Consider the following 14,001-nt stretch of genomic DNA (forward strand, 5'->3'; position numbering starts at 1 on the left):
AATTTATTTTAAATAGCCATCTCAGGTAACTGATGATGAAAGCATTAAAGAGATTTTGTATATTTTCAGTATTTCCCATGTAAATGCAGTTCCTTCAGTGAAACAAGAACTAAGTTGGCTTCTCTACTCATGGACTCTCGAAACCATTTGGATGACTTACCTTATCTTTTCTTTGCTTTTCATCTTGATATACAGTCCAGTGTTCTCCATCATTGCTGTAGGCTAGTTTGTATGAGCCAACAAACTGTACATGACCGAAATCTTTAGCTCCTTGTGTGATGATGCCAGTTACCTTGGTAGGGACAAGGAGATCCACCTAAAAGGAAAGCAATTCATATATTAAACGTGTAAGTGAAATCCATGGTAAATTTGTAAGTCTCTTATGCACAAGAGACTCAAAACCACATTTATTAATTGAAACACCAGTCTGTTACTTCTATTTTCAAATAGCTGACTAATATTGGCATTGGTTTATAATTGTAGTTTTCTAACAGAAAATGTTACTCAGGATTCCCTGAAAAACTATTTCAATTTTTAAAAATTAATAAGTGAGGAACCAATAGTTCAAGCCTAGGATCCTGCCTATACAGGATTGGCTAGGGAAGTCTGTGAGACTCCTATCTACAATTAACCACCACAAAACTGTAAGTGATGCTGTGGATGAAGTGATAGAATATCAGCCTTGAGTAAAAAATGTTGGGAACAGGGCTCAAATCCTAAAATCATGCCCCCGAAGCAGCACAAGGCAAATGAATAAAGAAAAAAAAAAGATGGACATTTCAGTCCATTGATTCATTTTACATTGAACAGATTTCTCTATCTTCCCTAGTTGGGTAACTTTGCAAATGACCATTATCTCCCAGAGTCTGTTTATAGTTCAATTTTCTAGTCAATTTGATAAGAATAACAATGAAATTGTAGTGAAAAAAAACATTATATACTTTACAATTAAACAGTCAATAAGCAGCCACATCTTTCTACATATTTAATTAGTTCAAAATCACATATATATTGAGTAATAAGAATCTTTACATAACAAATATCCTCTTCCAGAAAAATACAGTCCTTAAAAGCTTGGCAGTAAGAATTTATACTAAAAAGTCTTTAAACAATAAAATTAGTACATGCTGATTACTACAGAAAAAGCAAATCAATGAGAAAGAATTAAAGACATGCATGTCAGGTTTGTGGAATCTGTGTTAACAATGTGTTATTGTCTGTAAAACATATACCTAGTGAAGATCAGAAGATTCAGGGCAATTTAAGTAAGCTTTAAAGCAATCAAAATATAATTTAAATTCAGGGCCAAAGGATGACTTTCTTCAAAGAAGTATATAGTAGGTCCAATCCTTCTTCATTATCCAATTCATTCTTGTCTTTTTCTTACATCATATAACTCTAATAAAAAAGATATGTGATAGTTTGTACTGTGAACCAAACTTGTAGGAAATTTGGCTTTTTTTTTTTTTTTGGTGATCCTTATCAATAGCTTCCTGTCCTAGCTTCTGCTTCCACCGATTTCCTATGACTCAGCGCTGTGCTACATCCTTGATCTTATCATCTGAAACTTTCAGGATCCCAGGCGTGACCTTATAGCTTTCAAGCACCATGTCCTTTTGTTTCTATTTCAGGTCTTCATTCTGTGTGATGCAAGGTAGTCATAAATAGGCTAGTATGGGTCGAGTGCAGGCCATGACTGAAAACAGCTCTAAAGAGGGTCAATGCATAGATTAGGAGAATATTTATGTGGCATAGATGTGCATTAAAATAGAAACACTTGGGCAGAGCTGCTGCTCCTTCAAAATATTACTGACGGTAAATAAAAGGGAAAAAAGGACAGGAAACTGTTTGGTGAAAATGAACTGAACAACTGAACAACTCATGGGGGGGGAAGGGAAAGGGGGAAGGGGAGGGGGGAATGAGGGAGGAGGTAACAAACATTACAAGAAATGAATCCAATGCCTAATATATGAAACTGTCACCTCTCTGTAATTCAGTTTGATTATATATAATATATATGATAATATATATATATAATATATAATAATATATATATATATATGGAAAGGAAAACTATGTTACAGAACTCTTGGTATTGCTATGAACAAAGGAATGTTTCCCCAAAGACAGAAATGACTCCAGGAATGAATACTTAAATAATTCCTAAAGGCTCCTAAATCCTTAGCTCAGTTATTCCAAGGGAGGGTCTTCTAGCATCTTCTTTTCTGTGGTGGTTCTCTCAGTCAGCTGGGTTTCCTGCTGGGTGGAGATGTTTTCCCCTTGGTTGTGTGTCTTGGCTCTTTGGACCAGGTATGTTTTTCTCCCATCCTAACTGACCCCTTCTCCAGAATTTTCCCTTTCTTTCACTGTTTTATTTTAATGTAGAAATATATATATTTTTTCCTCTCTCTCCCTTTTTGGTGTGTGTTCCAGTTAAGCCCACTTTTCTAGTTAAGTAGGCAGCAATCTGTTTCAAGCTTGATTTTGTCCTAAAACTTGTTACATCAAACTTAGAATACCAGGTCTGAGAAAACATCTTTCAGAATAAAAATAATTAGAAAGTCCCATGTTATTTAAACAGGGTTTGCACAGAATTTATCCTGAGACAGTCTCTAACCACAGTGTTCAGCAAGCAGGATGATTTCAGAAGCAAAGCCTTTTTTTCCTTTAGAACCTAATATTTGTTCCGGGTAGATGATGCCCTTGCTTTCTTGTAGATCACTTAAAATGTCTTCTGAGCTTTTTGGCCCTTACCTCCAAGGAGTTGGCTCAAATAGAACAAGTTACTGAGGAGATTGAGATGATTTATATGCAGACATTTGGATGGTGTACTGAACTTTCTGATGGGATCTGTTAGTTCCAAGGCCTAACTAACAAGTAGTTAATGCATGTTTTACTTGATTCAGTTGGAGCTACTTCCCAGGAAGCTATGGACAGGAATGCTATTACTGTATGTGTTACAGTTGATGATATTAGTTGCTGTTCTTTAGATTCTTTATGTGATATGAAATTGCTGATCAAAGAAACATTTGCCATTGCATCAATCATTTTTTACTGACAAATGCAGCTAGCTAAAAAATTATTTCCTATGTTGAGGAATTCGATTGTGAGAGTCAGCTTATTCTACAGAAATTGGATGATGTGGGTTCCTGAAAAGGACTGCTATACTCTTAAAATAAGCTAGTACTTATAAAATGTGCACAAGCATACATGGATTATAATAAGTGGAAAGCTGGGAGACTCAGATACCAAGATAAAATGAAGTTAAGAAAATAAAAATAATAAAATAAAGGTAAGAACCTAACATGAATCTAAGAGAATCATACTGTAAAGACACAGAAATAAGAGAAAGAAGGTTGACATATTTTAGAAGTAGCTTCTGTATTATAGTATGTTTTGATCATATTCTTAGGATGTATATTAGCACAGATTGGCCTAGAACTTTTGATCTTCTGGATTCAAACATTTCCAGGAACACCCAATTTTGAGGGAATGGTTAATAAAAATGTATACTCAGCTGGGTGATGGTGGCTCAGGCCTGTAATCCTAGCTACTGAGGAGGTTGATATCTGAGGATTGCAGTTCAAAGCCAGGCTTGGAAGGAAAGCCCGTGAGACTCTTATCTCCAATTAACCACCAGAAAACTGGAAGTGGTGCTCTGGCTCAAGTGGTAGAACATTAGCCTTGAGCTGAAGAGCTCAGGGACAGTGCCCAGGGCTAGAGTTCAAGTCCCATAACTGACAAAAATAAAATACAAATTTTATACACAGTTTTATGATATATTTTGCATCTCTATAAATGTTCATTTGATCAATCTTACTACAAATATTTGGATAAATCTCTTTAATGCCCTTTGGACCATTTCCTGTTGGAGTATAGATTTTTCTTTTTGATAAGTTTGTGTGTGTGTGTGTGTGTGTGTGTGTGTGTGTGTGTGTGTGTATTGCAAACAGATACTCACTATCTATGTCTATCTGTCCCCAGCCCCAACTACTGTCATAGCCTTTTGAGTAGGGAACTATAGGAGTGTGCCACAAACTTTAGTGTTTGCTGTTGGCTTTTTAAAAAATAAAATGTATGATACCAACATATTACTTCTCAAGTATTTGCTAATTTCCTTTGATTTTTCTATGCTTCTTTTTCCTGCTGGTACTGAGTTTGAAATCAGGGCCTTCTAGTTATAGGTATGTGTTTTACCATTTAAACTATGCTCATAGCCTATGCTATCTATATACTTGTATTTTATGCATGAAAAAAAAAGCTAACATGACTCAGATCTGAGAAAGAATGAATATAAAAAAATTAAAACATTGGAACTGACAGAAAACATAAATAATTTTTAACTGACCTAAATGAAGTTAATTTTAAAATAAAGAAAACCAAGAAGAAATCTTGTATCAATCAGTCAGATTTGGAGAGAAATATGGTATTCTGTTAAGAAAAATATAATCATAAAAAATTGCTCAGTTTATGCTGTGTTTGGTTTATTTATAAAATAAAAATTATTTGGAAATTAAGAAAAATGAATATAAGGAAATTTAAAAGACAAAACGAACTGATTGAAAATATAAATAATTTTTCATTGAGCTATATTAAGTTAAAGATCCTTTGGGTGACATAAAAATATGCAGTCATAAGGGAGTAAGCATGACACATTTTAGAAAGAAAAAATTTAAACTAGTGGGTTTATATTAATGCTATTTATAAAATAAAAGTATATATCATATAGTATATATGTAGATTTATATGTGTGTATGTGTATGTATACTTTTTCCATTTTCCTTTGGATTTTCTTAGACCAGTTTGTTATTTACAAGTACTTTTGATGTACACCTATTTTTGAATTTTATTTTTCTCTATTTTCAATACAAATTTAGTTCCATTGAAGTAGGAGAATTAATTTTACATGATTTCAGCCTGTGTTCACTTTTTGAGGCTTTCTATATATCCTAGCACATTGCAAACCCTGGAGACCCCCCCCCCCACACACACACAGTCATTTTCATCTTCTTCCTGTTTAGCTGCATATGTGAGCCAGTTTTATTGTTTGTTTTTTGGTTTTGCTCTAATTTTAAGATTTTTACTTTGCTATGGCTTCTCAGCATTTTCTTATGGTTTGGCCAAATCTGTGTTTTCATGTTAACCTTCCTCCAAGTTGGCAGAGGCTCTTCACATATTTGTCAAAGTGTTTCATCGTTTGGGAAGGTTTTCTGATATTATTGCTTCAAATGTTATTCTATTCTTAATTATTCCTTTGAATGCCACTACTGTGGTCACATTGGTGTATATTACAGTGGACCTCAGGAGGAAGAAAAGAAGCTCTTGTAATCTCTTCATTTTCTCCTCTTAGTCTTCAGATTTATAGTCTGTAAATTGTCTGGTTTATTTTGCTTCTAACAACTACTGGAATGTCTTTGTAGTAAAAATCAAATGTCATTTTATTCAACACCAGAATTTGTATATATTTCTCATTATAATCAATATTTGCCTATGTCATTTGCCAAGGCCACTGCCTGCTCTTCCTCTTCCCTCTCCCCTGCTCCCTCTTCCTCCTTTTGTCCCCCTCCTTCCCTTTCTCTCCCTCACCCTATAGCAGTACCAGAGTTGGCCCCTGGCTCTTTTGCTTTAATCATTTTTCAGGTAGATTCTTGTGTTTTTACTCAGTCTGGCCCAGTACTTAGGTTTCCTGAGTAGCTGGAATGATAGGCAGGAGCTCCCATGTTTATTGAGGCAAAGTATTTTTCTCTTTCTTCATAAAATAAATACTAGTAACCATACACATCTGCCAGAATACACTGTGGCAACGGTCTCTTTCACTCTTTGGGGATAGAATGGAGAGAATAATCCTGGTTTCTGCCTCAAATTGGTCTTTTGGGCTCCCTCTGCCTTCTGACAGGCAACCTTAGTAATTTTCTTTCAGACTGAATAGTAACACTGTTTTGGGCTTCTTTCCCTGGGTCTGGCAGTGAAACTGAAGCAGGGCTGAGGACACAACTCTCCTGTTCTTTCTTGTTATTTCCCTCTGAATAGAGGAAGACTAACTTATTTTCTTGAAAATGTAATATTTGAGGCATGCTGTGTTTTTCAATCATTGGACAGGTTATTTTAATATCTGAACATCTCTTGCTTACTTTTCTGTAATATAATGCACTTCTAACCATATTAATAATATTAGTCTTGTATTTCACAAGGTGAAATTATGTTGCTTACCATGTGCCTGGTATAAACAGAAGTGTGTGTGTGTGTGTGTGTGTGTGTGTGTGTGTGTGTGTGTGCATGCAAGTTTGTATGCTTTTACTGGGACTTGAATTCAGGGTCTAGGCACTGTCTCTGAGCTGTTTTGCTTAAGGCAGATCTCAGTCTCTTGAGTATCTATGATTACAGGTATGAGCCTCACTGCCTCTAAACATGGTGCTTTAATAAATATTTTTTTTTTGGCCAGTCCTGGACCTTGGACTCAGGGCCTGAGCACTGTCCCTGGCTTCCTTTTGCTCAAGGCTAGCACTCTGCCGCTTGAGCCACAGCGCCACTTCTGGCTGTTTTCTGTATATGTGGTGCTGGGGAATCGAACCCAGGGCCTCATGTATATGAGGCAAGCTCTCTTGCCACTAGGCCATATCCCCAGCCCTAATAAATATTTTAAATGAGTAATTGTGTAGTCAGAGACAGGTTAATCAATGTATCCAACATGTGTCTCATGTATCTATGCCTAGTTTGTGTGACTGGGTGTTTTGCTTTTATGTCGATCATTAATTAAGAGTCATTCCGAGGTAGAACCCTGTCTCAGATTGGAGTGTCTGGCTATGGTAAAGTAGCTACTGGGTGGCCTCTAGCACTCTGTGCTCTGGGCCTTTGCCATTGCACTTATAACTGAGATGTCAGAATCCACATTGGAATTACATGAGCTTCTTCCAAGATCATTGAAAGCGGCCAGTAGGAAACACCATGCATCCAGATATTTGTGTACCTACTTAAGGATTTGAGGGGGGGAGTCAAAGGTTCCAGCAATTATGACTCAGAAGTTGAGTGTGTTAAAATGATGGAAGTGATTTACTCAGCTTAATACAGGAACACTTAAAATCAGCTCTGCTTTACAAACTCTAGAGGAAGGTTTCAAGTGTCAGCCTTGCGGAAAAGATTAGAAAAATTCAACCAGATTCATTCATGTATAAAGATAATTTGAAGTGAAAGTTCATTAACTAACATCTTCTCATCATATTTTATAGATATTTAAATGATGAAACATCAAGATTTATAAACCTTACTGCTAAATATATTTGGGGTTGATAAAATAATATAATAAACACCAAATTTAATGTCATTGTCTTAGCTTAATTAAATGATGCTATATTTTTCATCCTTTTGTAATGAGTTTTTTTGTAATATTTAATGATATTTTTTAAATTTATGAATGTTTTTGAAACATAATCCTCAAATGATTATAAATCAATAAAGTTGATAGCAAGGAAATAGTTTACTATTACCCAATTTCTTCACTCCTGCTTATACACAGTGAAACATGTTTGAAGAAATTAGAAAGACTTTAACACTTTTTACAGAAAACAAACATGTTTCTCTTTCTGACTTTATTGTAAGTAACTTTATGATGAATTCATCAAAAATAAGATTATCTTGAAATAACAATTAACATACCTACTTTATTTCCTTTTATTTGATTAGGCTAGAGACTTTGACTTATTTCTGCATAAAAATTTAGTGTAGTAACTAAAGACATTAGTTTTTATTGACAGGAATTATTAATTCATTGTGGCTATATAACAGTAGTTTCTTGTATGTCCAATCATGATGATATGCATTATTTACTACAGTGTGAAAAAGCTCAAATCAAGTAGAAAGTAAAGAACATCAATAAATTATTTTATATGATTGATAAGGTACACAAAATCAGGTTGAGATTGAAATAGTTTGTTATTTAGTGCTTTTGGTAGTAAAGTATGAACTTTTCCCTAGGTCAGTATTACAGTATTATTTTTCATAAGGTTAAAATTTCCATGACTTTCATAACTCATTGTTTCAGAAGCCAAAATTTGACTTTGTTACCCTGAAGTAGTAGCTTTGACAAATATTTTATTGGAATATAATTTTATCAAAGGTATTGTGGTTTATGAGATCCTTATCATTATATATTTTAGAGTCCAACAGGTATAAACACTATATCTAAGTTTGTGTAAATATGTATATATAAATATTCTTGCTCTGTGACAAACTAATAAAACAGAACTTTGAAAAGAAAACCTTTTGTAGTAAATGCAAGTCACATCTTGTGCTTTGAATAGTAACAAATTATGGAAATGATCATTGATGATCTTTTGTATTGTAAATAATATGAGGCCCACAAAAGGTGTCAGAACTGACAGAATATCATCGCACAAGTGAACGTGCGTGTGTGTGATATTTACTTTGCAGCTATGTGCTTATGTTGACACAGAATTTACTTATTTCCAAAATAACTCACACTCATATACATTGCTGTTTTTTTTTTTTAATCAGACTATGAAACCTCAAATACTAGTTTTTTAGCCTTAACTAGATACATACATTTTTTATGGTGGTAGGATTACAGGCTAAGACAATATTGGCATTGCTGGAAACCACAGATGTGACTTTTCTTACTTTGGGCTTCACAAAAAGAAGTGGAAAGGTCATGCATTAGGCATAAAAAAGCTTTGTGCTGCTTTGGGAAAGGGCATCATCAATGGCAACAGTCAAAAACCAGAGGTGGTTTTCTTTTTTTTTTATTTCACAGAGCTCTAAAGAGAGAGACTGGAGAGAAATGACTTAGCAGGTGAATTCCACCTTTGTATTATAGTTTTGAAATTTATTGACATGAAAAGTTGATTGCTCCAAAAGTTATTCTTTTTTATTCACAAAAATGTTGAGAAGGTAGACTGTATAGAGAGTATGCATCAAAGGGTATAAGGTACTTTTATCTAACCAAGAGGCCAGTAATACTGTCAATATTATATTTGTGTACAATATCAGAAAGACAAGTAGGCTCCTGTGGATATTGAACAGTTGTCTGGTTTCTTAAAACTCAATCACCAGGAATTAAACTTTCAGTCTTAGCCTCATAGAAAGACATTGTTATAGATTTTCCCATTGAATATCCATAAAATCAACATGTTTTAGCTATTTAATTCACGTTCCTTCCTTTGCAGTATGAACATCTATATTCTCCTTGCAGTTATTGTAGCTAATTTCCATTTTTAAATTCCCAGTGGAAATCAGAAGCAGCCATTGTATACTTGAAACTTTGACCGAACACTTCCTTAAATCCCGATTTGCATTCCTAGTTTATTCACCGTAATATGTGTCCAGTGTCTTTTGTGCTTATTAAATGAAGGAGTTAAAACAAAAAAAGAAAGAAAATAGGCTCTGGGAGAAGATAAAATCTAAATAAAATCTAATGAGTATAATTAATTAAGTCCTACAGTAGAATGTGGTGGGAATGTATGTATATGTAGTTCAAAAGTGATATATAGCTAACCGTTATAATATTCTGGTTGCAATATAAGCTGTCTAACTTTCATAAATTATGTTGCTCTTCATTATATGTGAACAATATGTTGCTTATACTTCCTTCTTTTGAGAAATAACTCTACACTTGCAGGGTGATCTTCTATTGCTTATCTCAGAACTTACACAGGGCTAATTTCTTTGTGCAATCAGCTACAAACCCACTCACACTTTTGAAATCACATTCTTTAACTCTAAAACTATTCATGCACTATGTTTTCTATTACTATAAAATAGCTCATAAACTGTGGCCTTAAATTAGATATGGATTTAATAAATCACTTGAAAGAAACATTATATTAAATTTTATGCATGTGTAGCCCCAATTTTAAAAGCCTTCCTACTTATATCTCACTTCATTGAGGACTTATTTAGAGATTTAAATAAAAAAATCTGCCAGAAAACCTCCACCAGTTACAAATCCTTTGCAAAACTCTCTTTGACATCACTTTGAAAGATTCAGGCACAAAATTTGCTGACACTTTAAACACAACTTGAAAAAAGTCAGAGCTGACATATATAGAAAATAGACATACAATTCCTCTTGGTACTTATTTTAGTATTTAAGGCTCCTGAATAACAAAGAATTTTTAATGAATTTCAAACAATGATTCAGCAAAAAGAAAATTATGTAAAATGATTAGATGGAATGACACAGGAACTATAATATCAGAAATTTTACAAGAGGACCCATCAGCCAGAAAGAACAAACACAAAAACAGAAATGAAAACTACTCATTCTTAGAAATAGTTGACAAGATTTGTCTCTGCAGTGACCAGCCTGTTGAACCCAAGGGGTTGTTTTGACATATTATTCTAATTATGGAGAAAGCAGATACATTTAAAGAACTGCTACAATATGTATTTGTTAGGGAATCTGACTGTACCCTCTAACACATCTATTTTTGTTTGGTAGACTCACTATAGGCCCTACCCAAACGCCTCTAGTTTTTCCTAAGGGAAAAGGACACTCAGAATAGAGGCCACATGTAGGATTTTCTGCCATTTTAATAGTCCATATTTTGAAAAATGTGATTGTGTTGGCAAGCAGTGTACACATGTCTCATCTTCAATCTTTTTTTTTTAAGGCAACAGAAAATAACAGAAATAACTACTTGAACCACATGCATCAGGAACGAGAAGTATCTTGGTTACAGGGAAACTTGAAAGGTAAATTGTGAAGAATAGTTCTGAAATAATTCATTCTTTACAAAACTATCCTGTCAAGACAACAAATGTGGTTTTTCAAGTTAAGAGCAGTAATTTAAAATAATCCAATGTAATAAAACTGTAATAGGGAGGTCAGATCTGGCCAGCGCCATCATTGACTGTGGAGGGGTATCAGACTGACTCCAGCTCAGATTAGAGCAGAAGCCAACTCCATCTTCACTAAGATCTCTCCCACCCTATCCATGGAAGCTCCCCTTTATTATGATAAGTTATGTAAATTGACCACTGAGGCCTGGGAGCTTCAAGGGAAACTGTGCCCTCCCATGGGATTCCACCTGACATCAAATCCATGTGCCCTCCCATGAATGGACATATCCACCTGACATCAAATCCATGCGCCAATTCTAAATAGAATGTTAGGTTGGTCCAAACAGATACTATGAAACAGACTGTAACTTAATTGGCCACCTGCGTGTGGCCTAGCATGCTCTGTAGGTGCTGTATCCTCATTGGCCACCTGCGTGTGGCAAGTTTGACTGTGATGTTTGCCTATAACCAGGCTGGAAGGCCACACGTATGGGCGGTTCCAGTTCCCGAGTCTGGGCTGCCACCATGGCCAGTCAGTTCACTTTTTGTTCGCCTTTTACTTCTCCAATAAATCCATCTTTTTATCATCTTGTAGCTGGAGACTGTGTGGTGGACTCTTGGAGGAACCAGGAATCCCCTCCCTTTGGGGGGGGGGGGGGACCTGTTTCATTGTAGTGAAAACCTCACTTCAAAAACCAGGACAATAAATAAGTCTAACAATTGAGAATGGCTTTTGATATAATTCTTTTATGTATATATGTTTTATGAGGTTAATATATTTATTGTATTATTTATATCTGGTGAAATTTTTAAACATGTGAAAGTGCTGAATGATGTAAAATATATATCCATTCGGCATCTACATATGTTTATGTAAATACGAAGAGGCCCTTAGGCATTGTACCATTTGTGATTCTCTCCTAAGACCATCCTCTTTCGGTCTTGATGTGTGCAAGTATGTGAGTACGTAGTATGTAGGTAAGTTGTCATATCCCTGTGTATTTTAGATCTAACTTCCATATATCAGAAAGAACATGCAACCCTTTTCTTGTCTTCACTTAACATGATTTGTTTTAGTTTCATTCATTTCCCTGCAATGACATTATTTTATTCTTTCTAATGGCTGAGTTAAATTCCATTGTATATAAGCACCATAGTTTTTGGACCCACTCATCTATTGTGGAGCATCTGGGCTGTTTCCATATCTTGGCTATTGTGAATAGTGAAGGCAGTGAACATGGATGTGCAGGTGTCCTTATCATATCCTGGTTCCTGATGCTCAGTGTAGATGCGTAGGGGTCATAGGGCTGGGGGGCAGGAAAGGTCTATGCTAAGTTTTGGGAAGAAACCTTCAGACTGCTTTCACAGTGTTTATACTAGTTTGCATTCCTACCAGCAGTGAAGTAGGGTTCCCTTTCCCCCCCGCCCGCCCCCCCCCAGCATTTGTTGTCCTTCAAATTCAAAATGTTGGCCAATCTAACTGGGGTGTGATGGAATCTCAGAGTTGTTTTGGTTTGCATTTTCTTTATGGTCAGGAATTTCCTAATGTGCATTTCCTAATGTGTTTCTTTGTCATCATTAGCTCTTCTGAGAAGTCTTTCCTTAGTTCCCTTGCCCATTTAGTATTTGGTTTATGAAGTTTTGGAGGGGTATGGGGAAGGCATAGAATACAAGGGAAAGGGTACAAAACTGCAGCAGTGAAAACGCCGTATATTGATGAAAGTGAACTATATAACTTGTGGATGAAGGTGGGAGGGAGGGGGTAGGAGAGAATGAGGTAACAAATGACATTGTGCAAAAGGAAATGTACTTATTACCTGATTCATGTAAGTGTTACCCTTCTGTATATCAGCTCTAAAATAACAATACATTTTAGAATATGTCCATTCATGTTGAATAAGTCATTCAAATTTCTCCTTTATGTAACATAAAACTAAAGCCACAGAATCCAAACTGAAGAACTGAAGAACTATAAAATTGACAATACCTGTGTGTATCTGCCACAATGTCCCTATATTTTCCCAACTGAAGTTTCCAATCATATATAATCAAGGCTTTATTTTACTGTGAATTTTTTTTCATTTTTAAATTAATTTATGTTATTGTTATTATAGAGGTGATATACAGAAGAATTAGATTTTCCTGAATCAGGTAATGAGTACATTTTCTTGTATCCAGTGCCTTTTGTTCCCTCATGCTCTTCCATTCCCCCTCCTGTCTCTGCCCAGGAGATGTATAGCTCACGCTCATTAGTGTCCAGTGCACTCCACTGCTGCATTGAAAAAGTGCTCCTCTCAATTTCTGTACCCTTCCCCACCTTGCCAAAGATGTACCTGTGAACACACCATGTATAGTCAGGAAGTCTAAAGATATATATTTGTCAGATACAACATACACTTTCATAATAACATTTCTGATATGTTGTAAAATTTATAAAAATAATTTCATCTAGGAAATTTTCAGGAACCATGTTAGACTCAGTCTGATATTACTGCATTCATATGTTTATACCTATCAAGTTGACTTACATCACTTCTCAATGATTAATAGTCACAATAATATATCTATTCTTTTTCATGTCACAACTATTTGATTGCTTACAGCTTCTTAAAATTACTGTGAACAGTCTTGTTCTTACCTCTTGGTAAAATTGTTATGGTTTTGATAAGGGCATACAGATATCTAAACTCACAAGATAAGAACAAATAATGCTCTAAAATGGCTATGCCAAATTATGTTATTTCTGTAAACTACATTTGTATCTTTAAGGTTTAATAAATTAATTTAGTGACTATACCATTAAGATTTTGTTTAATTAAAATTTCCTGAAATAAATTATTCTTTACTACTAAACATATTTAAACTTTTATGATCTCCATTATTTTTGTTTGGCTCAATATTTACATAATTTTTCACAAGTGAAATTCCTGGTAATTTTCTTGACTCCTTTCACCAGTATTTGGCACCAGGCAATAATAGTGTCATCAAAGAATTCGGAAGCTTTTTTTACTTTTTATTTCTTGCAATACTTTGTATAAAACACAGAATACATGTTTTTTGATAGATGTGAAGTTTGAATCATTGTCTTTAAGATGATATTCAGTTTCTTTTTAAATATTTCAATTTTTCTTTTTCGCTGAACATATGTTTTATTTATTTTTTTGTTTTAGTATATTCTGGTAATACATCTTTAACTATAAAAAGCAG

General features: G+C 34.7%; 1 protein-coding gene across 2 annotated transcripts in view; it reads right to left on the reverse strand.

The window, feature by feature from the left end:
• Positions 1 to 14,001, reverse strand: part of Edil3 (EGF like repeats and discoidin domains 3) — a 413,819-nt gene that overhangs the window by 23,930 nt on the left and 375,888 nt on the right. For both annotated transcript variants that reach the window (XM_048331381.1, XM_048331380.1), the window contains one exon: positions 161 to 316. In XM_048331381.1, the coding sequence (XP_048187338.1) occupies positions 161 to 316 (156 nt within the window). The remainder of the gene's footprint in view (positions 1 to 160; positions 317 to 14,001) is intronic.

The sequence above is a fragment of the Perognathus longimembris genome, chromosome 22, assembly GCF_023159225.1.
Source record: "Perognathus longimembris pacificus isolate PPM17 chromosome 22, ASM2315922v1, whole genome shotgun sequence".
NCBI classification, from domain to species: Eukaryota; Metazoa; Chordata; class Mammalia; order Rodentia; family Heteromyidae; genus Perognathus; species Perognathus longimembris.